Below are 24,951 nucleotides of genomic sequence, written 5' to 3' on the forward strand. Positions count from 1 at the left end.
TTTGCATCAATAGTTGTCCTTTAAAATTTTTACTTTGCAAGTCAAAAATGTTATGCTTATTTTTAAGTTGTGCAGAATATCCACATCATTTAAAATTAATACAAGACATTTACTGAATCTAATTATATGTGTATAATGTTTGTGGGCCAGATGTATATTCTTGTATATTGTTTATCTATAGTATGTATGTATGTATATATATAATTAATGAATAGTTGATACATGCCTTTTATCTAAGAGAAAATTCAAAATGACTTTTCTTAAAAATTAAGTATGCCCTTGCATTATGTCAATTAATAATGAAATGTATCTGTCTCATATACTAGAGTCTAGTAACGAGACTAAATTGCTCCATAGCAAAGGTGCCATGTATAATAGAAGAGTGCTTCTCAACTCTGGTTGTAAATAGCTGTCACCTGGGGAACTATTAAAGAAATACCAGTACCCAGGTCTACTCCCAGAGATTGTGATTTAGTTGGTCTAGCAACTCTACCTGGCCAGTGACTGTGATAAATCTGGCTTACCATGTGGATAAACTCATCCAAAGAGACTGTTCAAAGAGGCTGGGACTTTTAGGAGACAAAATCCAAAGAGAGAATGTTCCCAGTGGAAGCCAGATCTTTAAGCTTTTTCTTTGATGCCCCTAGCACTGTGGCCCAGTAAAGATCCTTGGGCCTGATGGATTCTATTGACGTTCCTCCTCAGGAGGAGTGAGAGAAGTCCTGGCCTTCTCTACCCCTACCCACCCTATTTCTCAGTCAAACTATTACCCCAGAATTCATAGCTATTAACTCTGACTAGAATGGGAATTATCATTCCAAGCATCATCAACCAAGAGCACCAGTTTGGAAATGCAGCCAGCTTAGAAATGCAGCAGTCATTATTGCCTTTCTTTGATATTTTCTAGAATTAGTTATGTCAGGTATTTTTGTATTAAGCTGTGGAAGAAAATGTAGTGCTTTGATATGTATTTAAACTACTGATAGTAAATACCTACATAGAAAGGAAATCTTTAGAGAGTAACTTGTGTAAAAGGTAATATACTGATACTAGATAAAATAAATAATTCATGATGCCACATCTATACATGTAAAGAAGAATGAACACATATAATATTTCATGATGTAATTATTCACCAGACATGAGGGCAGATTTTTTTGGTCTGCTTTTGATAGAACATTTTATAATAGCTTTATTGAGATATAATTCACATACCATACAATATACTCTTTTAAAGTGTACAATTCAATGATTTTTAGTATATTTGCAGAGTTGTAGAATGATGACCACAATTTAATTTTTGAACATTTTTGTCCCTCCAAGGGAAACCCCATATTCATTAGCTGTCACTTGCTGTTCTCTCCATTCCCCCACCCCCAATCCCACTACCATCCCAAAGCAACTACTAATCTATTTTCTGTCTCTGTAGATTTATAGATTTGCCCACTCTAGATATCTCATATAAATTGAATCATATAATATGTGGTCTTTGTGACTGGCTTCTTTCGCTTAGCATAGTATAATGTACCCATGTTGTAGCATGTGTCAGTACTTAATTTCTTTTTATTATTATTAATATTATTAAATATTATTCTGAATAATATTTCATTGTAGAGATATACCATATTTTGTTTGTCCATTCATCAGTTGATGGACACTTGGGTTGTTTCTAGTTTTAGCTATTATGAATAGTACTGCTATGAACATGTGTACAAGTTTTTGGGTGGACATATGTTTCATTTCTCTTGGCATGGAATTGTGAGGTCAGATGGTAATTTTATGTTTAATTTTTAAAGAAACTGTCAAACTTTTTTCTTGAATGGCTATACCATTTTACATTTCCATCAGCAATTTATGCAGGTTCTAGTTTCTCTACATTCTTGCTAACACCTGTTTTTGTCTGTCCTTTTGATTATAGCATTTAAGTAGATGTGTAGTAGTATCTCATTGTGGTTTTACTTTGTATTTCATACAAAGATTTTGAGCATTTTTTCACATGCTTATTGGCTATTTGTACATCTTCTTAGAGAAAAGTCTGTTCAACTCCCTTGCCCAGTTTCTAACTGGGTAGAACTTTTTACTCTACCACCTATGTTACAGGTTATGTTTTGTGACAGCTCATTTTTTTTTCTCAGATGGTATTTCCTAATTATTTGCTAATGATTTTTTAAGTAGTTGTGATATTCTATCAATTTGGAAAAAATGTAATTTTTTTATTAATAACAATTTCTATTTTCTCAGGTCACACTGCAGAATCGAGTGACATTGCAAAAGATCAGATTATCGGTCTATGTACAACCACCTTTAGTATTGACTTGTGAACAGTTCACCTTTCAATTTATGGGTAAGTGTTTTGTTTTGGCTTAAAGTCTATCATGGTGTGAGGTTTTTTTTAATTAAAATTTTTTTTATCAGTGGGTTTATTTCATGGCTATATTTCTTGTCTGAATAGTGAGACTGGTATCTTCCTGAAATCAATGATTGAGTTGTTTTGCTTATATTTTCCCTCCAAACATCAAGCATGGACATTCAGTGAATGGCTGTTGAGTTGAAGTAATTACAGATTTTCAAATGCTTTTCTTAACTAGATGGACGTGTAATTGTACTTAAATACTATATTTTGGAAGGCTTTTTTATTGGTGTTTCTCTAGTGAGCTATTTCTTGAATCTGTAATGTTTGAAGAAAGAATATTGGCTTTGGAGTCTGGCCTGAATTTGAATCCTGGCTCTGACACTCAATGTGTAACCATGGGCAAGCTACTTTAGTAATTACTTGGAGCCTCAGTTTTGTTTTGTTTTAATCTGCAGAAAGGGGATAATGATATCTGTGTTACAGAACTGTTTTAATTAGAATTTAATCAGAAAATTAATTGGACTTAATTAGAAAATGAATCTATGTAAGATAACTGTAATAATGCCTAAGATTTCTTTGCACAGGGTCTCTCTTACCACTTACATCCAGTTGTCATTAGTCCTGTTAAAATGATTTCTGAATTATCTTTCAAGTCTTTTTCTGTCTTTCTTCACTGCTACTGTTCAGCTGGGAACCCTATGTCTTATTCACAAAAAGCAAGAACATATCTCTCTTTTTTCCTTTTTATAACCAACCCCAACCTTAGGTGCCCGACAGATAGTAGAAACTCAATAAGTATTCATTGAATCAGCGAATGAGTGATTGAATGGTTGAGGTAAACTTATAGTTGATATCTCACTTTATTTTTTAATTTTTCACAATACTTCCAATTTGTCTTTCTAAAACACATTCTGGACAATTAATGTTTCAAGTTAAAAACTTCTTATAGCTCTCTAATGCAGGTTGGAGGTCAAATACATGAATATGGAAGGCTATGCATAATCTGCCAAGTTGCTACAGTTTTAGTTACATCCATATCCAATTCCCCCTTCCATTTTCTCCTGCAGTCTGTGTTCTAGCCATGATAAGGTACTATTTCCCACTCCCAAATTCTCTTGCCCTTTGCCTACCTTTTGCTTTGTTCATGCTGCCTGTTCATCTGAGTAAAGAGAAGCAGTGGTGTAGAATGTTAGGTACCCTTGTTCTGGAGTCAATTCCCAGCTCTGTATTAGCTATATGACCTTGGGCAAGCTTTTTAATCTCTTTGTAGCCATTTTCCTTATGCACCAAAAAATGGGGATAATAATAATACCCACCATGTAGGGTTGTTGTGAGGATTAAATGAGTTAATCTATGTAATTGTTGTGTAACGTGCTTAAGACAGTAGCTGGCATGCAGTATATGTCTAATTTTAACTGTTTGTTAATAATAATTGTCCAAAATTATGTAACATATTATTTTTACATTGCTTATAGCACCAGAGATGACTAGAACAGTAGGCTTTTCCGTTTATCTGAAAGGAAGTTATTTACCACCTGAATTGGAAGGAACTGCTGTTGTGTCTTATTCCAGACCTACAGGTAAGCATACAGTTGTTCATGAATTTACAAGCCTAATCACTTCTTTTAAGTTATTGGAGTTATGAGTTAAATGTTCAAGTGTTTAAAATGGGAAAACACATTGTAAAATATTATTAAATGAAAAAATATTCTTTTCTAGTGTTAAATAAAAATGTATGTTCAAATTACTTTGATGTGTTATGAATAATTAGTGATAGTCTATGTAGCTGATTTCCATATGTAATGTTTGATTCTATCTTTTCAATTAATAACAAATATGATGTATTGTTATTCCCACTAGAAGAATGTTATCTAGCCAGACTTCATGTATTTGAACTAAAGAGAAAAGCCTAGTCTGAATTAGTAAAAAAGACTATTATGGGTTGCTGTACTATTAAGTCAGTCTTCAGCATTTCAGACACTGCTTTAGTGATTAAATAAAACTCTTTATTATCTTACATGTTAAAATATTTAAGAACAGGATCTGTATTATTTCAAGAAGCTCTTAATAGGTCAAAAAAATTATCTTTAGTCCAGTTGAGATCTAATTATTATAAATTTCAACTTGGGTTCAGTTTTATAGTTTTGTGTGTATGTGTGTGTGTAGTGAATTGTTCATAGTCACAGTTTGATAATTAGTTGATTGGTAGAATGAGAATAATTAGTTATTGCTTTTTTTAAAAAACGTTTAAATGTAGTGTAACTGATAGGGTATTTCAACAATGTTGCATTTGTGTTTTTTAAGCATTTCTGTACAGTTTTGTTAATTTAAAAAGCGTAGAGATGCCTTATTCATATTTTTTTCTCTCTGTTGATACCTACTTTGCTTACTTAGCAGTGTTTTTATGAGACTGATGCAACTACCTACTGTGCTAGCAAGTCACCTTGGCAATGTTTTTAATAATAGTAGTTCTTATTTTGTCTAAGTGAATTTTCTGGTTTATGCATTGACAACTCTATGCTTGGAGGTGATTTTATAACTTTAGTACATGTTTTCAAAATCTGTTTCTCCTTGTTTGTAAGTTATTTTGCTTTAAATTATAAAAAAATCGTTTCTGGCCAGAAGTGACCACTTTAACCATTTACCTATATTTTCAAAATTTGGGGTAACATAAATATTTTATGGTTAAATGGCTTTGCGAAAGCTGGCTTTGGAGAGAAATACAAATCTTCTGTAAGGAATCAAAGAATGATGGACTTTTTAGTTGGATGTTTCTGAAAAGAACATTGAAATGTTCAGTGTTATTTTAATTTTGAGTTGTGAAATAAAAAACAGGAAATGTTGGCTAAAATCTCTAGATCATTTATCATTAATTGAACATCTCAATAATCATAGGCATGATTATAGTTTTTATCTTTGTTACACCTTGTGTATGTAGTTATAGAGATTGTTGATGCCTTAATTCAACTAATTATTTCATTTGCTTTCAAGGAAAAGTAGTGATACTGGTTGAAAATAAATTTAAAATAAAGAAATGGATTACCTAGCAAGTGGACAAAAGGCTTAAAAATACATTATAAAGTTATAAAATCATTCAGTGAGGTTATGGTTGCACATACCATTTTTAGCTATTATGCTTTTCTAAAGACAGAATTTGAAAGACTATAAATTATTACTAAAGCAAAGAGCATAGGCATTAATTGGTTGAAAGTTAATTAGAAGTTAAAGTAAAAACAAGTCTATAAAAGTAAAAGAATACCAAGACAAGCTGAAAAAAAAAATAGACATTGTTCCATAGTAGTATCTATTAACTAAAGTTATAATATAAACAAGACTAACTGGAAATATTAATATTATATATTTGTCTTTCACTCAAATTTTTTCCAAAAAATTCATTTAATGCTCTTGATGTCATTTACATATTGAGTCTGGTTTGCTTTTGGCCAGATCATATATCTTTACCTCTTTTTGCCACATTTATACTGGAATAACACCCTCTCATGGACTTCTGAGAATGAATGAAATATATTGTTAGATTTCATTTATTCATGTTATATTCTTCAATTGTGAATTGGCTTATCTTTATTGGAGGGCCATTTAAATCGTCTGTAAGAATCTTGAAAATTTTAAATTATATTTTAAGCAGTTATGTGTTAAGTTTGTGTTGTAATTTTATAACAGATAATTTGTTACATTTTCTCCCCTATCCCTTTTTGCATTGCCTCTGATGGATAGATCGAAATCCTGAGGGTAAGTGAAAAGATAATTTAGAACAAAATGAATTTCAGAACTGAAATTTGGTCAGTTAATTGAATTGGTATTATACCATGAATGAATTCTTTTTATGGACTGCTGTTTTAACTATAGCAACCTCTTTAGGGTGATTCAGTGCCTTGATCTGGCTATGGAGAAGCTAGTAGATGTTTCCACTTATAGATACTTGTTATTCATTATTAGTTGTTTCAGAGTCATGAGAAACAATGAAGCTCCATGAATTTTTTGAACAAAACCGAAGGCGCCACTGACAACTTATTTTTGTAAGACATTGGTGATTTACCTGTATGCTCAGTTATCTTAGTTTACTTAAAAAGAGTAAGGAAAAAAATTCTGAATACTAAATTGTATGATTCTGTATACCCCCAAATATTCACCTCTTTGATCAGAATGCCATGTGTACTCATTCTATGGGCCTATTCCTTGTCTTGTTTAGAATTTGTGGGGTAATATCATCAAGGGACTGACCCCTTGAACTTGCCTGGGTCAGTGTTGTCACCATTTTGTTTTCCCCAAATCCTTTGTTTACTACTCTGCTATAATACTTATCATAATATGAATTTCATTAAGTTTGTTCCTTAGGTTCCCCTAGTAGATTTTTGAGCTCTTTAAGAGCAGGGTTCAAGTACTTATCTTAGGATTGTGCAGTATCTGGTTACATGACAGGTACTCTATAAGGATCTTCTACTTTGATTATTTTTCCTCCTAGACACAGACTTAATGTGATGGTTTGTCTTAGTTTATTAGCCATTTTAAGATTAGTATTAGATAATATTAATTAGTAATAATTAGATAAATAAAATACTTAAAAATAATGGCATTATTTACCCATATAGTTTTGGTGGTGCCAACAACCTGAGTTGCATAGTGTCTGGGAGGTGAATATATATTTATATGAGAAATATTTTAATAGAAGTAAGCTTTTAGCTTAATAACATAAAGTATACTTGTCAAATTAGAATTTGGGTTATTAAAAATAATTTTAATAATGAATATTTACATTTTACTTTGCAAGATTTCATGTAACGGATAAGATTTTGCAATAACTTGTATAAAATACAATATTATTATTTAAATTATTTGTTTTGAGTTTTAAAAAAATCAGTAAAGGTTATTATTGAAAGGAATTTATTTCCTCTTACTAAAAATTCAGATCAAACCATGAGAAAAAAAATCACAATATATGGAAATTTTAGTATTTCAATGCAAACCTAAAGCTGGTTTTAATAATCTCTTATGATATATTTTAAAATTATAATTAAGCTTCAGGGAGTAGAGTTGAAATATTCAGCTTTACCTAGTAGGCAAGAAAATAATATGTTGCCACTTAGATCTTACTTACATAAGGCTTCAAATTTCAAAGACTTTTCCATTTTATTGGCCTGATCTGTTCAGGCTGTATTGCAGATAAGCAGTCCTGCTTTTACATATGGAAAAAGAGAAGCAAACGAGGTTTTATGTTGTCCCGTAAGAGTTTGTCTCCATTATTTCTGCATTAAAGTTACATGACATGGGCAGTGTAAAACATGACTGCAGATGGAGCACAGTACGTAGCCAGACATAACAGGAAGGGATCAAGGAAGTTCTGGCTACCAGACATTGCTACTGCTTTGGGGTTCCTTGTTTTCAATAAGAAATGACTCTAGCAGGCCCCTGGAAAGAGTTCTAAAGGCATTATGTAGATGTGTAATATACAGATATAGTTATTCAACTCTGGTATATAAGTTCTTTTTTCTTTTTTTTAAAGCACATTTTGGCATCCCTCTTGACAGTGATACTGGTCTCTTGGGTGTGCCAGGGGTAATTAGAATTCTCTACCTGGAAAAATTATTCTGTCAGGAGTGATTTTGATCTGAATTTTCTCTCTAAGTGTTAAATAATTTTGTGATTAATTGCACCATGGTAGTTGCGACTATCCATTTCCTCTAGTAGGCTAGAAGGGGAAGTGTTTGAAGGAGAGGTGATTATATTTGTTAAAAAACTGTAGAAAAAAGTCAGTCTGATGAGTGAGTAGGCCAATATTTGAGTATTACAAATGACCAAATTCTTCTTTTCTCTCAGCATTATATTCAGAGAGTTGAATAAGCCAAATAGAGACTGTTTTGCCAACTAAATATTGCTGATGGTAGGCAGTTAGGATCAGTTAGGCTCTTTCAACTGAGTTGAAAGCTATCCTACTAGCAACTTTGGAAAGTCTTTAAATGCATATAATTCTTTCCTTCCTCATTACAGATACACATATGCATACACTCACACATACCTCTACGTGTCTCTGGCTTCAGGTTCTTAGCTACAGTTATAGCCTGAAGAGTAACTGGTAGCCAAATCTGCATTTCAAGTTTCTTAAGAAAATGTAAACCTCAATAGAAATGTGCCTCTGATGAACTCCATGTCTAAACACTAGACGTTATATTTTGAAACGTTTGGGTTTTAATTTGATGGGAAGTAATATAAAATATTGGCAGTATAATTTTTCTTTTTAAAGGTATGGTTTCCTTAAACTGGTTTCTAAAGGATTTCATGCTTTTTTCCCCCCCAATGGTAAAACTGTTCAAGCTGCCATCATTTAAAAAATAGCCATAATCATTTTATTAAGTATGAGTGTCATCATTTTTCAAAGTAATGTTTTCCAAATGTCCTGTGAAACAGGTTTACAATTCCTGGAGAGAAAAGAAATTCTGGAGGGGTTCTTCAAATCTTAGCAACTGCAGACCATTGCCCTAGTGTGTGATATTGTCATTAACTGACTTAACTGAGCTGTGAATTGAGTTACAATGTATTTCCCTTCTTGGGTTTATTAGTGCTTGCAATCCATTTGTTTCAATTTCTGAAACATTTATACACCACCGGTTTCTTTAGCTCTGGGTTCTCAGAGTTTTAGGGTAATAATCTAAGTACCATAAGGCTAGTGTTGTTGATCATGATTAATTTTGTTTTACCACAAATTCAGTCAGTACCTGGTCCAAGTGAAGTAGAGCCACAGTTTCAGCAGTGTAGTTTTAGAAGAGCATTTACAGCCAAATTTTATTTGAACAATTAGCTCAGACTTTGGTTGAAAGTACATAGAAGATAGCTTCTCTTTGTGCATGTACAGAATTGTCAGAAGATGAAGCATTTTTTCCCCGTTATTCTATTCATTGAAAATGAAGGAAATGGAACTAGGTTTCAGTTTCCTTGTTCTTTCCAGACTGCATCTATTAATTGAGGCTGTAATTTATATATTGTAGAGGAAAAACATTAGTAGGTATATTTCCGTAATTTGGGGATATATGGAATATATGAAGTTGGAAAAAATAATGCTTTGTAATATTTTTTGTGGTGATATTGATAGTTGTGGTCTGAGCAGTAGCTTAGATCACGTTACCATAATATTTTGAGTCAAAACATTTCATCATTTTAAAGTACAAATACACATGCCTCTAAAACCTCACAAAATGTCAGGAAATAATACCCTGGGACTTCTCTGAAGAGACACCAGTTATAATTTGCATCTAGGATTCCAGGAGAAGTGAATTTAACATCTGTTGGTTATGAGCAAAAAATGAGCTATGTAAAATTTGATGGATAATAGATTATGTTGAAGAGAATGACAAATATGCTCCACATGCTCTGAAAAAGTATTTAATTGGCCTCATATATCAATATGCTTGCCATTGTTGATGATCTCTTACTATCCTAGTGAATAAGTAGTTCTGAAAAGTGTACTCCCAGCTTGGTTATAGAGTAAACCACACAACTCCAATTGGCATTAACAAAATATATTGCTAATTCTAGGAATCCTGTTTGGGATCATGTCTACAAACTTTACTGCTTCCGCTTTTGCTATTTTTAAGCTGCTCTCTGACTCCACTGTAAAGAAATAAAGGAATTAATGTGTGGATCTATCCAGTAGGGTAGAACATTTTAAGTTTTCCTTTTTTCTACAGTAGTTTACTAAGATATAGGTTTCTGTGTATTATCTTTTGTCTTATCCAGTCAAAAATAGAATCCTAGTATAAAAGGAGAGAGAACTAAAGTTGTAGAATTGCTTTACTTGATTTATAAGTAGAGAGCCTAATTTGCTTTGGTTTCGGTTTCATTCTTTGTAAAAATATTAAAAGGAATGATTTTTAAAACCTTTAAATTCTGATATAAAACTCTTCATTGTTATTTATTTATGCAGTTACTTATTTCAATATACCTGTATACTTTCTGAAAAAATTTGAGAATTGAATGACTATGTAAGCCTTTCAAAATGTTGCTTAACAGTGATATGTAAAGTTAAATGGATTGAGAAAAATTCAATTTGTATGAAAGTAATATTCTTCATATTGATGTGTAAAATGACATCATTAGAATGAACTTCATTAGAACTTCAGTAGGGCAAATTCTGCTTTCATGCTCATAATTTATTGCAAATTGTTAATTGTACTTCGAATCTTCAATAAGTAAAAAAACTAAAATTAAAAAATTCAGGGGGTAGAGAAATGATTAGATATGGTCATATAGAGTCTTCCTGATATAAATTTCATATTCTTTGCTCATTTTAGCGGATAGTCTTGGATTAGGGCTAGAGCTTTGAAGGTCTTAAAGACAGTTCAGTAATTGAATATAACTACATATAATGTTTTATATAGCGTTCAACTGTGATGATTTTTAAAATATGATATTACTATTAAAGGCAGAGCTTACCCTATGCTCGTTTTTAAGATCTTATTTTTGCCTTGCACTTTTTGACAATAAAGTAAAAACACAAATTATGATAATGCTTTCCAGTTATTTCAGTTATGCTAAATGAAATGGGCAGGTAACAAACATTTAAACTAAGATATGTTGCTACTATGTACTGCTATTAGTAGTACAATATTTTTCTTATTTGTCAAATTTATTAATATATATTTCTCTTTATTTCAGGCATTCCTCGAGTTAGCCAGTGTAAGTTTAGACTTCCCCTGAAATTAATCTGCTTGCCAGGCCAGCCTTCAAAAACTGCAAGCCACAAACTAACTATTGATACCAACAAATCTCCAGTCAGTCTTCTCAGTCTCTTTCCAGGTAGGACTCTTGAAGTAACATGCCTGTAACATCAGAAATGTTAAGAATTTAGAATGGAATCCTTCATCAGCAGGTAATGATGGGGTAATTATCAGATAATTGTTATGTCAGAATATAAAAGTGCCTCAAGGATTTTTTCGTCTTGTTTGCGGGTTCAAAGGCAAATAGCTTATATCAACACGGTAATAAAGCGTACCTTTTAAGTTTGATTAAAATTATTATAATCATTATTTTGCTTCAGTATTCAGAAATGAAAACATCAAATGTTTCTTTTTAGGCTGTGGAATTTTTTGGCTTGGAATGTAAATATTTATTATTCATCTTTCTTGTAGGTTTTCAAATATATCCCTTTTCTAAGCATGTAAATATTTATTATTCATCTTCATTGTAGGTTTTTGGAAATGTACCTTTTAAAAGCATATTTTGATGCCCCTGAAAAGTAACCTCATAAGTAGGTGCTCTGTGTGGCTCTGCTGTCTTCAGCAGCTGGAGGGGGGCAATGTCCATTCTTTGCCTCCAGTGCTTTAGAAGGGGCTACATGTATAAAGCTAGAATATCACAGCGAACATTATTGGTAATTTGTGAAGGTGTGACTTTCTCCAGGTGTTGGTTTTTCTTTTTGAGTAGCTTAGAAAAGAGAGAGGCATTGATTGGATAAAACATCTTTAGTTGCCAGGGTTTCTAATGTGTCGCATCTATTAACTTTCTTGGTGATGAGGTGGAATTAAAAAAAATAATCTGGGAATTAAATCGACCCTTTTAAATCCATCATTAAAAATCAGCCCTGTTGACTGTAAGATGCATCTTCACCCTTGCATTAGTGGATAGGATTTAGAATACAAGTATTTCCCACAAGGTTTAGAAATTTATGGTAAGTCAACTTTTGTGTTATTACCCACTTAAAGTGATTAAAATTTATTTTTCATTAATTTGAAGTTTTTTTTTTTTTTTTAAGTTTAAGCTAACTTTTGTTTATTTATTTATTTATGGCTGTGTTGGGTCTTCGTTTCTGTGCGAGGGCTTTCTCTAGTTGCGGCAAGCGGGGGCCACTCTTCATCGCGGTGCGGGGGCCTCTCACTATCGCGGCCTCTCTTGTTGCGGAGCACAGGCTCCAGACGTGCAGGCTCAGTAATTGTGGCTCACGGGCCCAGTTGCTCCACGGCATGTGGGATCTTCCCAGACCAGGGCTCGAACCCGTGTCCCCTGCATTAGCAGGCAGATTCTCAACCACTGCGCCACCAGGGAAACCCCTGAAGTGTTTTTAAAAGCTTTATTTATGTATAACTCTATGAAAAATCTCCAAGATGCTCTTTATTACAATTAATCTATTCTTTAGTTTGAATGAGTTCGAGTGAATGAGTGTGTGTGTGTGTGTGTGTGTGTGTGTGTGTGTGTGTAGTTAGCAAATAGTTTTGTACCTTTTGGTTTCTTATTCCCTTTCGTTCCCTTTCTTCTTCGTCAATTTTCTTATAAAAAATTTGGATTATAAAAAAGGCAGAGAGTCACTACCTTTATAACATCTTATGCAAACATACTAGTTCCTTGGTCTCCTATTCTATCCTGACAACATAGTTGGAAATTGTATGTTGCGCACCAAATTTATTGATGCCTTTGAAAAATGTTTAAGACTCTGGCTTCTGAGTGGTCAATCTTTACTGCAGATGACTGAAACCGATGGAGATTGAATAAGAATGTATGCTTTTGACCAGAGAGGGTATCTCTGTAAGCTATGAATTGGGTAAGACGTACTAAGGAAAGCTTAGATAACTCATCTGTCCTGATTTTGGACTCAGTTGTTTTGATGTCACAGGTATCTTAGGCTCATCAGCATGTATTTGCTTCTTATTCACTTTAGAAATGGGACTCAATGACAAATTTTTAAAATTTCCCCTAAGAGTCAATTTATGTAATAGAGTGTGTTCTCTTTTTGAGTTTCCAGATTTGTGTTCATATTAAACATGCTGGAATCCTGTAATTGTTTAAAAGAAGTACTCTTGCTACTTTTTCACTTTTCATGATACGTTTCACTCTTGCTATATATGACTTTTATATGTTGATGTTAAAGTTGCTATTACAAGTTATTTTTTAACGGAAATAAAATTAATGATCTTCATAGAGAAGAAATAAAACTACTTTTAATCTACATCTCTTCCTATTTGTTTATTTCAGTTCTTTTTTTTTTGTATATTTAAAATTAATTTTTCTTATTACAAAAGAAATGTGAAATTTAGGAATGGATAACCAAAAAGAAGAAAATGAAAGTTACTGGTAATTCTTACACCCAGCAATATCTACTTATATTTCATTACATTTTCCTACTCTTTTAAAAAATATTTTTTCTAAGCATTTCATCCCCCCAAAGAATATTACTTTGCATATTGTTGGGAGACACCTTTCTATATAATTAGGTTTTTTATTTTATGATTTTAATGATTACATACTATTCTATCATAAATCATTTGGCCAGCATTATATTTTTCTGTATTTATGTTGTTTTCAGTTTATTAATATTGTAAATATATTATAGCAATATTTCTCTAAATTTATTATTACTTCTTTGATGAATATGTAAAGGTGGAATTACTGAGTCAAGCAAAGGATAATAATATTTTTAAAGCTTTTGAAATATAATGTAAAATTGACTTCCTGAAGGGCCACTAGTTAACTCTATCAACAGTGTTTGAATGGAGGTGTCTAGTGCCCCAAATACTGGCCAGTAGAGAATATTATAATTATAAAAAGCTTTAATATGCTTAATGGCTATATAGAAAATATTTATTTATATATATATATGTAAATAAATAATTATCTGGAGTGATTTTGGCTAAATGTGACTTAAGCAAGATAATATGTATTTTTTATCTCAAATAAAGAGAGGTCCACAAGTGGGCAATGGAATCTGGTATAGTGGTTTGTGAATGTTATCAAAGACCCAGCTTTTTTCTTTCTTTGCAATGTGCATTCTCTAGTGTGTTGGCTTGTTCCATGGCAATAGCATAGCTGCTTTGGCTTAAGTCATCATAACTGACTACAGGGCAGGAGGTAGGGGAAAGAGATAGCTATAGCAATGACTGTAACTTTTATCAGAAAGGCATGTTTCCATAAACTTCTTAGGAGATTTCTACTTAGGCCTCAATAGCCAAAATACTGTCACATGGCCTCTTCTAGCAGTAAAGGGGGCTGAGAACTAATGTAGATGGGCTGGGGAAAAGGAGGCTGGGAATAGATGTTAAATTAGCTGACATTCATTGTATGCCATGATACCAGTAATTTTACACAAAAATTTTACATAAATGTAATAACAAATAGCGTGCTATTGTAGCAACCTTCTATGGTACTCAGATATATGGCTATCTTTCCTTGTCAATGAATTTGTATTTTAATGTTTACATAATATTCTATTGTTTAGGGGTGCCATGTACATAGCTTTTTTGTACTTCTCTGTTTCTCTTTGGAGAAATTCCTTGAAGATAAATGACTGAGTTAAAGGATATGCACATTTGAAAACTTTATTCAAATGCCAAAGTTACTTCCAGAATAATTGTATCAGGTTACAAGCCCAACATCAGGGTTTGTACACAGGATAGCAGCTGGATTTAAAGCTTTTAAAATTTTTGACATGGTTAGGTGAAATATGACATCTCTTTTTAAAGTTTGCATTTCTAAATTATTTGTTAGCATAGAAATTTTGTAATTGTTATTAACTACTTGTATTCTTTTAACATATAAGGTTTATATTTTTAGGTAGTAAAATTTATTTTAAATTTTAATTTTATAACTGCTTTATTTAGTTTCAAGTTTTCATGTTGTTCTTAGAATGATCTCTATTTTAAGATTATAAAATGTTAATTATATTTTCTTCTGGTACATTTTAATACATTCTTTAATTCTGAAACACAGCTTCAGTATATTTTTTTGTTTTTATAAAAAACAACTTTATTGAAGTATAACTTATGTACACATGTATAAAGTATACAATTTGGTAAGTTTTGGTGTTTGTATATACCTTTGAAACCATCCCTGCAATCATGATGCTGAAAATATCCATCACCCCAAAGAGCTTCCTTGTGCCCCTTTGTGATCCGTTTTCCCCCCATCCCCAGGCAACCACTGGTTTCCTTTCTGTCACTATAGATTAGTTTGCACTTTCTAAAGTTTTATAAAATGGAATTGCTCAGTATGTGCTCTTTTTTGTCTGCCTTCTTTCATTCCCTTATCAGATTATATGACTTGCACATATTTTCTCCCAGTCTATGGCATGTCTTTTCATTCTTTTAACAGTGTCTTTGGAAGAGCAGAAGTTCTTAATTTTGATAAAGCCCAATTTATCTGCTCTTTTCTTTTATGGATCATGATTGTAATGTTATATCTAAGAAATTTTTGCCTAACTCAAGGTTACAAAGTTTTTCTCGTACGTGTTTTTCTAGAAGTTTTCTAGTTTTATGTTTTATATTTAGGGCTCTTATCCATTTTGAGTTGATATTTATGTATGGTGTGAGATATGGATAAAATTCATATTTTTGCATATGAGTATCTAATGTTCCAGCACTACTTTTTTTTTTTTTTTTTTGGCTTCACCACGCAGCTTGAGGGATCTTAGTTTCCCAACCAGGGATTGAACCCGTGCCCCCTGCAGTGGAAGTGTGGAGTCCTAACCACTGGACTGCCAGGGAATTCCCCCAAACTACTTTTGAAAAGACTATTTTTTTCCACTGAATCACCTTTGCAAAGTTGTTGAAAATCATCTGAATGTATATCATAGGACTATATAAATCATCAGAATGTATATATATATTTCTGTTCAGTTTGTTCCATTGATCTATTTGTCTTTGCCCATCAATATTGCTATATACCAATAGCATAGTGTCTTAATTACTATATATAAGTCTAGTAGTCAGGTAGCGTAATTTCTCCAACTTTATTCTTTTATTTTCAAAGTTGTCTTGGATGTTCTAGATCATCTGCATTTTCACATGAATCTTAGAATCAGCTTCTCAATTTAAAAAATGCCTGAGATTTTGATTGGAATTGGGATTGCAACTGATCTAATTCTATAGATCAATTTGGAGAGAAACAACATCTTAACAATATTGAACATGGTAAAAATTGCTCCACTTATCCTAGTTTCTTAAGATGAAAGTACAGACCTTCCTTTATTTAGGACATATTTTATTTTTCTCACTAAGAGTTTATAGTTTTCAATGTACAGGTCTTACAAATCTCTGTCAGATTTATCCCTAAAATATATTTTGATGTGATTGCAAATTGTAGTGTTTTATTTCAATTTCAAATTGTTCTTTCCTAGTACATAGAAATACAATTGGTTTTTGTATATTGATCTTGTATCACACAACATTGTTTCTACTAGCTTTTTTTTTGTAGATTTAATCAGATTTTCTACATAGATGATCATGTCATCTGTAAGTGAAAACAGTTTTACCTCTTCCTTGCCAATCTGGAGATTCAGTTTGTTTATTTTTTGCTTGCTTTTTAACCTTGGCTAGAACCTCTGGACGATGTTGAATAGTAATGGTGAGAGCAGACGTTCAGTCTTTCAGCATTAAATATGTTTTAGATGTAAGTATTTTGTAGGTGTCCTTTACACGCTTGGGGAAGTTTCCTTTTATACCAAGTTTGCTATGAGTTTTATTAGGAATAGATATTTAATTTTTTCAATGCTTTTTCTACATCAATTGAGATATTTTATATCATTTTCTCCTTTAGTCTGTTAATAGGTGGATTACATTGATTAATTTTTTAATGTTAGCCCTACTGTGCATTCTTGAGATAAATCACACTTTATCATGATGTATTTTCCTTTCAATAGACTGTTGGATTTAATTTATTAAACTTTATAATTTTTACATCTGTGTTTATAAGGGATATTGATCTGTAATTTTGCTTCTTTATAATTATGTGTCATTAATGTGGAGTTTATGGAATGAATTGGGAAATATTTACCTCCTTTCAATTTTTTTGAACAGTGTGCAGAATTGGTATTATTTTTTGCTTAAATAGTTGGAAGAATTCACTAGGGAAGTTTTCCAGACATAGAGTTTTCTGTATGGGATAGCTTTTAAACTACAAATTCAATTTCTTCAAAAGATATAGGCCTCTTGAGGTTATCTATTTCTTATCGAGTGAACTTTGTTAGTTTCTGTCTTTCAAGGAATATGTACATTTCATCTGAATTGTTGAATTTATTGGCATAAGGTTGTTCATAATATTTTCTGATCCTTTTAATATCTGTAGAATCTGTAGTGATGACAACTCACTCATTACTGATACTGCTAATTTGTGTTTTCTCTCTTTTTTGTTCCTGATCTGTTGACTAGAGGTTTATCCATTTTATCTCGTTTTGAAAAACCAGCTTTTGGTTTCATTCATTTCCTCTTTTTATTTTTTGTTTTCTATTCCTTTTAATTTCTCTCATATTCCTTTCTTCTGCTTACTTTGGGTTTAATTTTCTTTTCTTGGTTAGTTGGTTAATGCTATAAAATTTCCTCTATTGCTTTAGCTGCATCCTACAAATGATGAAATGTTGTAATTTTAATTTTCATTCAGTATAAAACAGTTTTAAATTCCCCTTTTGATTTCTTTTTTGACCCTAGTGTTATTTAGAAGTATGGTATGCAGATTCCAAACTCTTGGGGATTTTCCATACAACTTTTTTGATTGATTTGGAATTCAGTTTCACTGTGGTAGGAAAACATACTTTGTATGCCTGGAATCCTTTTAAATTTATTGAAACTTATTTAATGGCCTCAAGATAGGACTGTTTTTATAAATGTTCCACGTGCATTTGAAAATAATGGATTTTCTGCTGTTGTAGGGTGGGATCTTACGTAAATGTCAGTTAAGGCAAGTTTTCTGATAATGTTTTTAATCTTCTATATCCTTACTGATTTTCTGTCTACATGTGTCAATTATTGAGAGTAGTTTGTTAAAGTCTTCAACTATAATTTGTCTATTTCTTTTTTTTTTTTTTTTGCAGATCTGAAGTTTTTGCTTCATACATTTTAAAGCTCTGTTTTAGGCACATGAAAGTTTAGGTGTATAATGTTCTCTTGATTATTATGATATAGCCTCTGTCTTTGTTAATATTCTTTGCTCTCAGATCTACTTTTATGATATTTATATAGCTATTCCAACTTTCTTTTCCCTAGTGTTACAGTGATATATATGTATATTTCCTTTTAAGATGTTTACATCTTTATATTTAAAGTAGGTTTCTTATAGGTAGCATACAGTTGAGTCTTGGCTTTTTTAATGCAATACAATATTATCTATCTTTTAATTGGGGTATTTAGACCATTTAAAAAAAAATAAATTTATTTACTTATTTTTGGCTGCATTGGGTCTTCATTGCTGTGCGCAGGCTTTCTCTAGTTGCGGCGAGCGGGGGCTACTCTTCGTTGCAGTGTGCGGGTTTCTCATTGCGGTGGCGTCTCTTGTTGTGGAGCATGGGCTCTAGGCACACGGGCTTCAGTAGCTGTGGCACGTGGGCTCAGTAGTTGTGGCTCTCGGGCTCTAGAGCACAGGCTCAGTAGTTGTGGAGCATGGGCTTAGTTGCTCCGCGGCATGTGCGATCTTCCCGGACCAGGGCTCGAACCCGTGTCCCCTGCATTGGCAGGCGGACTCTTAACCACTGCGCCACCAGGGAAGTCCCTAGACCATTTATTTATTTAAAAAATTTTTTTAAATTAATTAATTAATTAATTTATTTTTGGCTGCGTTGGGTCTTCGTTTCTGTGCGAGGGCTTTCTCTAGTTGCAGCAAGTGGGGGCCACTCTTCATCGCGGTGCACGGGCCTCTTACTATCGCGGCCTCTCTTGTTGCGGAGCACAGGCTCCAGATGCGCAGGCTCAGTAGTTGTGGCTCACGGGCCCAGTTGCTCCGAGGCATGTGGGATCTTCCCAGATCAGGGCTCGAACCCGTGTCCCCTGCATTAGCAGGCAGATTCTCAACCACTGCGCCACCAGGGAAGCCCCGACCATTTATTTTTAATGTGATTATTGATATGGTTGGTTTTAAATCTACCATCTTGCTCTTTGTTTTCTATTTGCCTCATCTGTTTTTTTTTTCTGCATTCTTTTTTTTTTTAAAGATTTTTTTTGATGTGGACCATTTTAAAAGTCTTTATTGAATTTGTTAGAATATTGCTTCTGTGTTTTTTTTTTATTTTATGTTTTGGTTTTTTGGTCACGAGGCATGTGGGATCTTAGCTCCCCGACCAGGGATCAAACCCTCACCCCCTTCATTGGAAGGTGAAGTCTTTTTTTTTTTTTAACATCTTTATTGGAGTATAATTACTTTACAATGGTGTGTTAGTTTCTGCTTTATAACAAAGTGAATCAGTTATACATATACATATGTCCCCATATTTCTTCCCTCTTGCATCTCCCTCCCTCCCACCCTCCCTATCCCACCCCTCTAGGTGGTCACAAAGCACCAAGTTGATCTCCCTGTGCTTTGCGGCTGCTTCCCACTAGCTATCTATTTTACGTTTGGTAGTGTATATATGTCCATGCCACTCTCTCACTTTATCCCAGTGTACCCTTCCCCCTCCCCATATCCTCAAGTCCATTCTCTAGTAGGTCTGCATCTTTATTCCCGTCTTGCCCCTAGGAAGGTGAAGTCTTAACCACTGGACCGCCAGGGAAGTCCCCTCCTGCATTCTTTTGAATTGAGTATATTTTATGATTCCATTTTATCTCCTTTGTTGTCTTATTCACTATACCACCTAGTGTTAATTTAGATGCTTCTTTGAAGCTTATGGCAGTGTTTCTCAACCTTTCTTTTATTATTTTCTCCACAAGACTTTTTAGAATCTTTTTCTTAATCAGCCCCTCCACACAGTTTTAGTACCACAGATAATCCTGTATATCTGTTCATATTCTATATGAATATGTTTTTATAGATAAAATGAGTAAGATTTTTCTGAACCCTGTAAATTTTTTTTTAACATCTTTATTGGAGTGTAATTGCTTTACAATGGATGAACCCTATAAATTGATTTTTGCCCCTTTGGAAGCAATATTTCCCTGTCAGAAATGCACAGATGCATAATACTGTGTACATCTTTAACTTATCACAGTCTATCTTTAGGTGATAGTATAATGCCTCAAACATACTATAAGACTCGTACAACAGTATACTTCCATTTCTCCCCTCCCAGCCTTTTTGCTATTGTTGTTTTATATTTTATATCTACATATATTATAAAGCTTGCAATACATTGTTATGAATTTTGCTATAAACAGTGATTATCTTTTTAAAAAAAATTTTTATATTGGAGTATAGTTGATTAACAATGTTCTGTTAGTTTCAGGTGTACAGCAGAGTAATTCAGTTATACATGTACAGTGATTCTCTTTTTAAGAGATATTAATAATTAAGACAATGATCTTATATATTTACTCATGGAGTTACCTTTTCCACTGCTCTTCATTCCTTTGTGTAGAACCAGGTTCCATCTGGTATCATTTTCCTTTTTCTTGAAGTACTTTGTTAACATTTCTTTTAGTGTAGAAATACTGGTGATGAATTTTTTCAGATTTTGTAGGTATGAAAATGTATTTTTTCACCATTTTTTTGAAAGTTATTTTCACTAGGTAAAGATTGTAGGTTGACAATGTTTTTCTTTCAATATTGTAAAGATATTGCTCCATTGATTTCTGGCATTGCATTAAGACATAAGCTGTACCTCTATATGTAATATGTCTTTTCTCTCTGGCTGCTTTTAAGATTTTTTTCTTTAAGAAATTCATGTTTGGTGTACCTTGGTATAGTTTTTTTGGTTTTGTTGTATTTTTATTTTGCTTGTGCTTGGTGTTTGTTAAGATATATATATATTTTAACATCTTTATTGGAGTATAATTGCTTTACAATGGTGTGCCAGCTTCTGCTTTATAACAAAGTGAATCAGCTATACATATACATATATCCCCATATCTCCTGCTCTTGTGTCTCCCTCCCACCCTCCCTATCCCACCCCTGTAGGTGGTCACAAAGCACCGAGCTTATCTGTCTGTGCTATGCAACTGCTTCCCACTAGCTATCTATTTCACATTTGGTAGTCTATATAAGTCCATCCCACTCTCTCACTTGTCCCAGCTTACCCTTCCTCCTCCCTGTGTCCTGAAGTCCATTCTCTACATCTGCATCTTTATTCCTGTCCTGCCCCTAGGTTCTTCAGAACCATTTTTTTTTTAGATTCCATATATGTGTGTTAGCATATGGTATTAGTTTTTCTCTTTCTGACTTACTTAATTCTGTATGACAGACTCTGCGTCCATCCACCTCACTACAAATAACTCAATTTCGTTTCTTTTTATGGCTGAGTAATATTCCATTGTATATATGTGCCACATCTTCTTTATCCATTCATCTGTTGATGGACACTTAGGTTGCTTCCATGTCCTAGCTATTGTAAATAGAGCTGCAGGGAACATTGTGGTACATGACTCTTTTTGAATTACGGTTTTCTCAGGGTATATGCCCAGGAGTGGGATTTCTGGGTGGTATGGTAGTTCTATTTTTAGTTTTTTAAGGAACCTCCATACTCTTCTCCATAGTGGCTGTATCAATTTACATTCCCACCAACAGTGCAAGATGGTTCCCTTTTCTCTACACCCTCTCCAGCATTTAATGTTTGTAGACTTTTTGGTGATGGCCATTCTGACCAATGTGAGGTGATACCTCATTGTAGTTTTGATTTGCATTTCTCTAATGATTAGTGATGTTGAGCAATCTTTCATGTGTTTGTTGGCAATCTGTATATCTTCCATGGAGAAATGTCTATTTAGGTCTTCTGCCCATTTTTGGATTGGGTTGTTTATTTTTTTGATATTGAGCTACATGAGCTGCTTGTAAATTTTGGAGATTAATCCTTTGTCAGTTGCTTCATTTGCAAATATTTTCTCCAGTTCTGAGGGTTGTCTTTTCATCCTGTTTATGGTTTCCTTTGCTGTGGGAAAGCTTTTAACTTTCATTAGGTCCCATTTGTGTATTTTTGTTTTTATTTCCATTTCTCTAGGAGGTGGGTCAAAAAAGATCTTGCTATGATGTATGTCATAGAGTGTTCTGCCTATGTTTTCCTCTAATAGTTTTATAGTGTCTGGCCTTACATTTAGGTCTTTACTCCATTTTGAGTTTCTTTTTGTGTATGGTGTTAGGGAGTGTTCCAACTTCATTCTTTTACATGTAGCTGTCCAGTTTTCCCAGCACCACTTACTGAAGAGGCTGTCTTTTCTCCATTGTATATTCTTGCCTCCTTTATCAAAGATAAGGTGACTATATGTGCCTGGGTTTATCTCTGGGCTTTCTATTCTGTCCATTGATCTATATTTCTGTTTTTGTCCCAGTACCATACTGTCTTGATTACTGTAGCTTTGTAGCATAGTCTGAAGTCAGGGAGCCTGATTCCTCCAGCTCCGTTTTTCTTTGTTAAGATTGCTTTGGTTATTTGGGGTCTTTTGTGTTTCCATACAAATTGTGAAAGTTTTTGTTCTAGTTCTGTGAATAATGGCATTGGTAGTTTGATAGGGATTGCATTGAATCTGTAGATTCCTTTGGGTAGTGTAGTCATTTTCACAATGTTGATTCTTCCAATCCAAGAACATGGTATGTCTCTCCATCTGTTTGTATCATCTTTAATTTCTTTCATCAGTGTCTTATATAGTTTTCTGCATACAGGTCTTTTGTCTCCTTAGGTAGGTTTATACCTAGGTATTTTATTCTTTTTGTTGCAATGGTAAATGGGAGTGTTTCCTTAATTTCTCTTTCAGATTTTTCATCATTAACGTATAGGAATGCAAAAGATTTCTGAGCATGAATTTTGTATCCTGCTACTTTACCAAATTCATTGATTAGCTCTAGTAGTTTTCTTGTAGAGTCTTTAGGATTCTCTATGTATAGTATCATGTCATCTGCAAACAGTGACAGTTTTACTTCTTCTTTTCCTATTTGGATTCCTTTTATTTCTTTTTCCTCTCTGATTGCTGGGCTAAAACTTCCAAAACTATGTTGAATAATAGTGGTGAGAGTGGGCAACCTTGTCTTGTTCCTGATCTTAGTGGAAATGGTTTCAGTTTTTCACCATTGAGAATGATGTTGGCTGTGGGTTTGTCATAAATGGCCTTTATTATGTTGAGGTAAGTTCCCTCTCTGCCTACTTTCTGGAGGGTTTTTTATCATAAATGGGTGTTGAATTTTGTTGAAAGCTTTTTCTGCATCTATTGAGATGATCATACAGTTTTTATCCTTCAATTTTTTAGTATGGGTTATCACATTAATTGATTTCCGTATATTGAAGAATCCTTGCATTCCTGGGATAAACCCCACTTCATCGTGGTGTATGATGCTTTTAATGTGCTGTTGGATTCTGTTTGCTAGTATTTTGTTGAGAATTTTTGCATCTATGTTCATCGGTGTATTGGCCTGTAATTTTCTTTCTTTGTGACATCTTTGTCTGGTTTTGGTATCAGGGTGATGGTGGTTTCGTAGAATGAGTTTGGGAGTGATTCTCCCTCTGCTATGTTTTGGAAGAGTTTGAGATGATAGGTGTTAGCTTTTCTCTAAATGTTTGGTAGGATTTGCCTGTGAGGCCGTCTGGTCCTGGGCTTTTGTTTGTTGGAAGATTTTTAATCACAGTTTCAATTTCAGTGCTTGTGATTGGTCTGCTTATCTTTTCTATTTCTTCCTGGTTCAGTCTTGGGAGGTTGTGCTTTTCTAAGAATTTGTCCATTTCTTCCAGGTTGTCCATTTTATTGGCATATAGTTGCTTGTAGTAATCTCTCATGATCCGTTGTATTTCTGCAGTGTCAGCTGTTACTTCTCCTTTTTCAGTTCTAATTCTATTGATTTGAGTCTTCTCCCTTATCTTCTTGATGAGTCTGGCTAATGGCTTATCAATTTTGTTTATCTTCTCAAAGAACCAGCTTTTAGTTTTATTAACCTTTGCTATTGTTTCCTTCATTTCTTTTTCATTTATTTCTGATCTGATCTTTATGATTTCTTTCCTTCTGCTAACTTTGGGGTTTTTTGTTGTTTCTCTAACTGCTTTAGGTGTAAGGTTAGGTTGTTGATTTGAGATGTTTCTTGTTTCTTGGGGTAGGATTGTATTGCTATAAACTTCCCTCTTAGAACTTCTTTTGCTCCATCCCATAGGTTTTGGGTCGTCGTGTTTTCACTGTCATTTGTTTCTAGGTATTTTTTGATTTCCTGTTTGACTTCCTCAGTGATCTCTTGGTTATTAAGTAGTGTATTGTTTAGCCACCATGTGTTTCTATTTTTTACAGATTTTTTCCTATAATTGATATCTAGTCTCATAGCGTTCTGGTCAGAAAAGATACTTGATATGATTTCAATTTTCTTGAATTTACCAAGGCTTGATTTGTGACCCAAGATATGATCTATCTGAAGAATGTTCCATGCGCACTTGAGAAGAAAGTGTATTCTGTTGTTTTTGGATAGAATGTCCTGTAAATATCAATGAAGCCCATCATGTGTAATGTATCATTTAAAGGTTGTGTTTCCTTATTTATTTTCATTTTGGATGATCTGTCCATTGGTGAAAGTGGCGTGTTAAAGTCCCCTACAGTGATTGCGTTACTGTCGATTTCCCCTTTTATGGCTGTTAGCTTTTGCCTTATGTATTGAGGTGCTCCTATGTTGGGTGCATAAATGTTTACAATTGTTATATCTTCTTCTTGGATTGATCCCTTGATCATTAGGTAGTGTCCTTCTTTGTCTCTTGTAATAGTCTTTATTTTAAAGTCTCTTTTGTC

General features: G+C 33.4%; 1 protein-coding gene across 4 annotated transcripts in view; it reads left to right on the plus strand.

The window, feature by feature from the left end:
• The window catches only part of BBS9 (Bardet-Biedl syndrome 9), a 466,187-nt gene that overhangs the window by 196,241 nt on the left and 244,995 nt on the right, over nucleotides 1-24,951 (plus strand). For 3 of the 4 annotated variants that reach the window (XR_009701766.1, XM_061197900.1, XM_061197901.1), the window contains exons 13-16: nucleotides 2,242-2,344; nucleotides 3,829-3,933; nucleotides 6,089-6,103; nucleotides 11,021-11,161. Coding sequence is in view for 3 of the 4 variants with exons in the window: in XM_061197900.1 (XP_061053883.1) it covers nucleotides 2,242-2,344; nucleotides 3,829-3,933; nucleotides 6,089-6,103; nucleotides 11,021-11,161 (364 nt within the window). In the remaining variant the exon portion in view is untranslated. The remainder of the gene's footprint in view (nucleotides 1-2,241; nucleotides 2,345-3,828; nucleotides 3,934-6,088; nucleotides 6,104-11,020; nucleotides 11,162-24,951) is intronic. The other variant, XM_061197902.1, reaches the window with a different exon arrangement.

The sequence above is a fragment of the Eubalaena glacialis genome, chromosome 8, assembly GCF_028564815.1.
Source record: "Eubalaena glacialis isolate mEubGla1 chromosome 8, mEubGla1.1.hap2.+ XY, whole genome shotgun sequence".
Classification (NCBI taxonomy): domain Eukaryota; kingdom Metazoa; phylum Chordata; class Mammalia; order Artiodactyla; family Balaenidae; genus Eubalaena; species Eubalaena glacialis.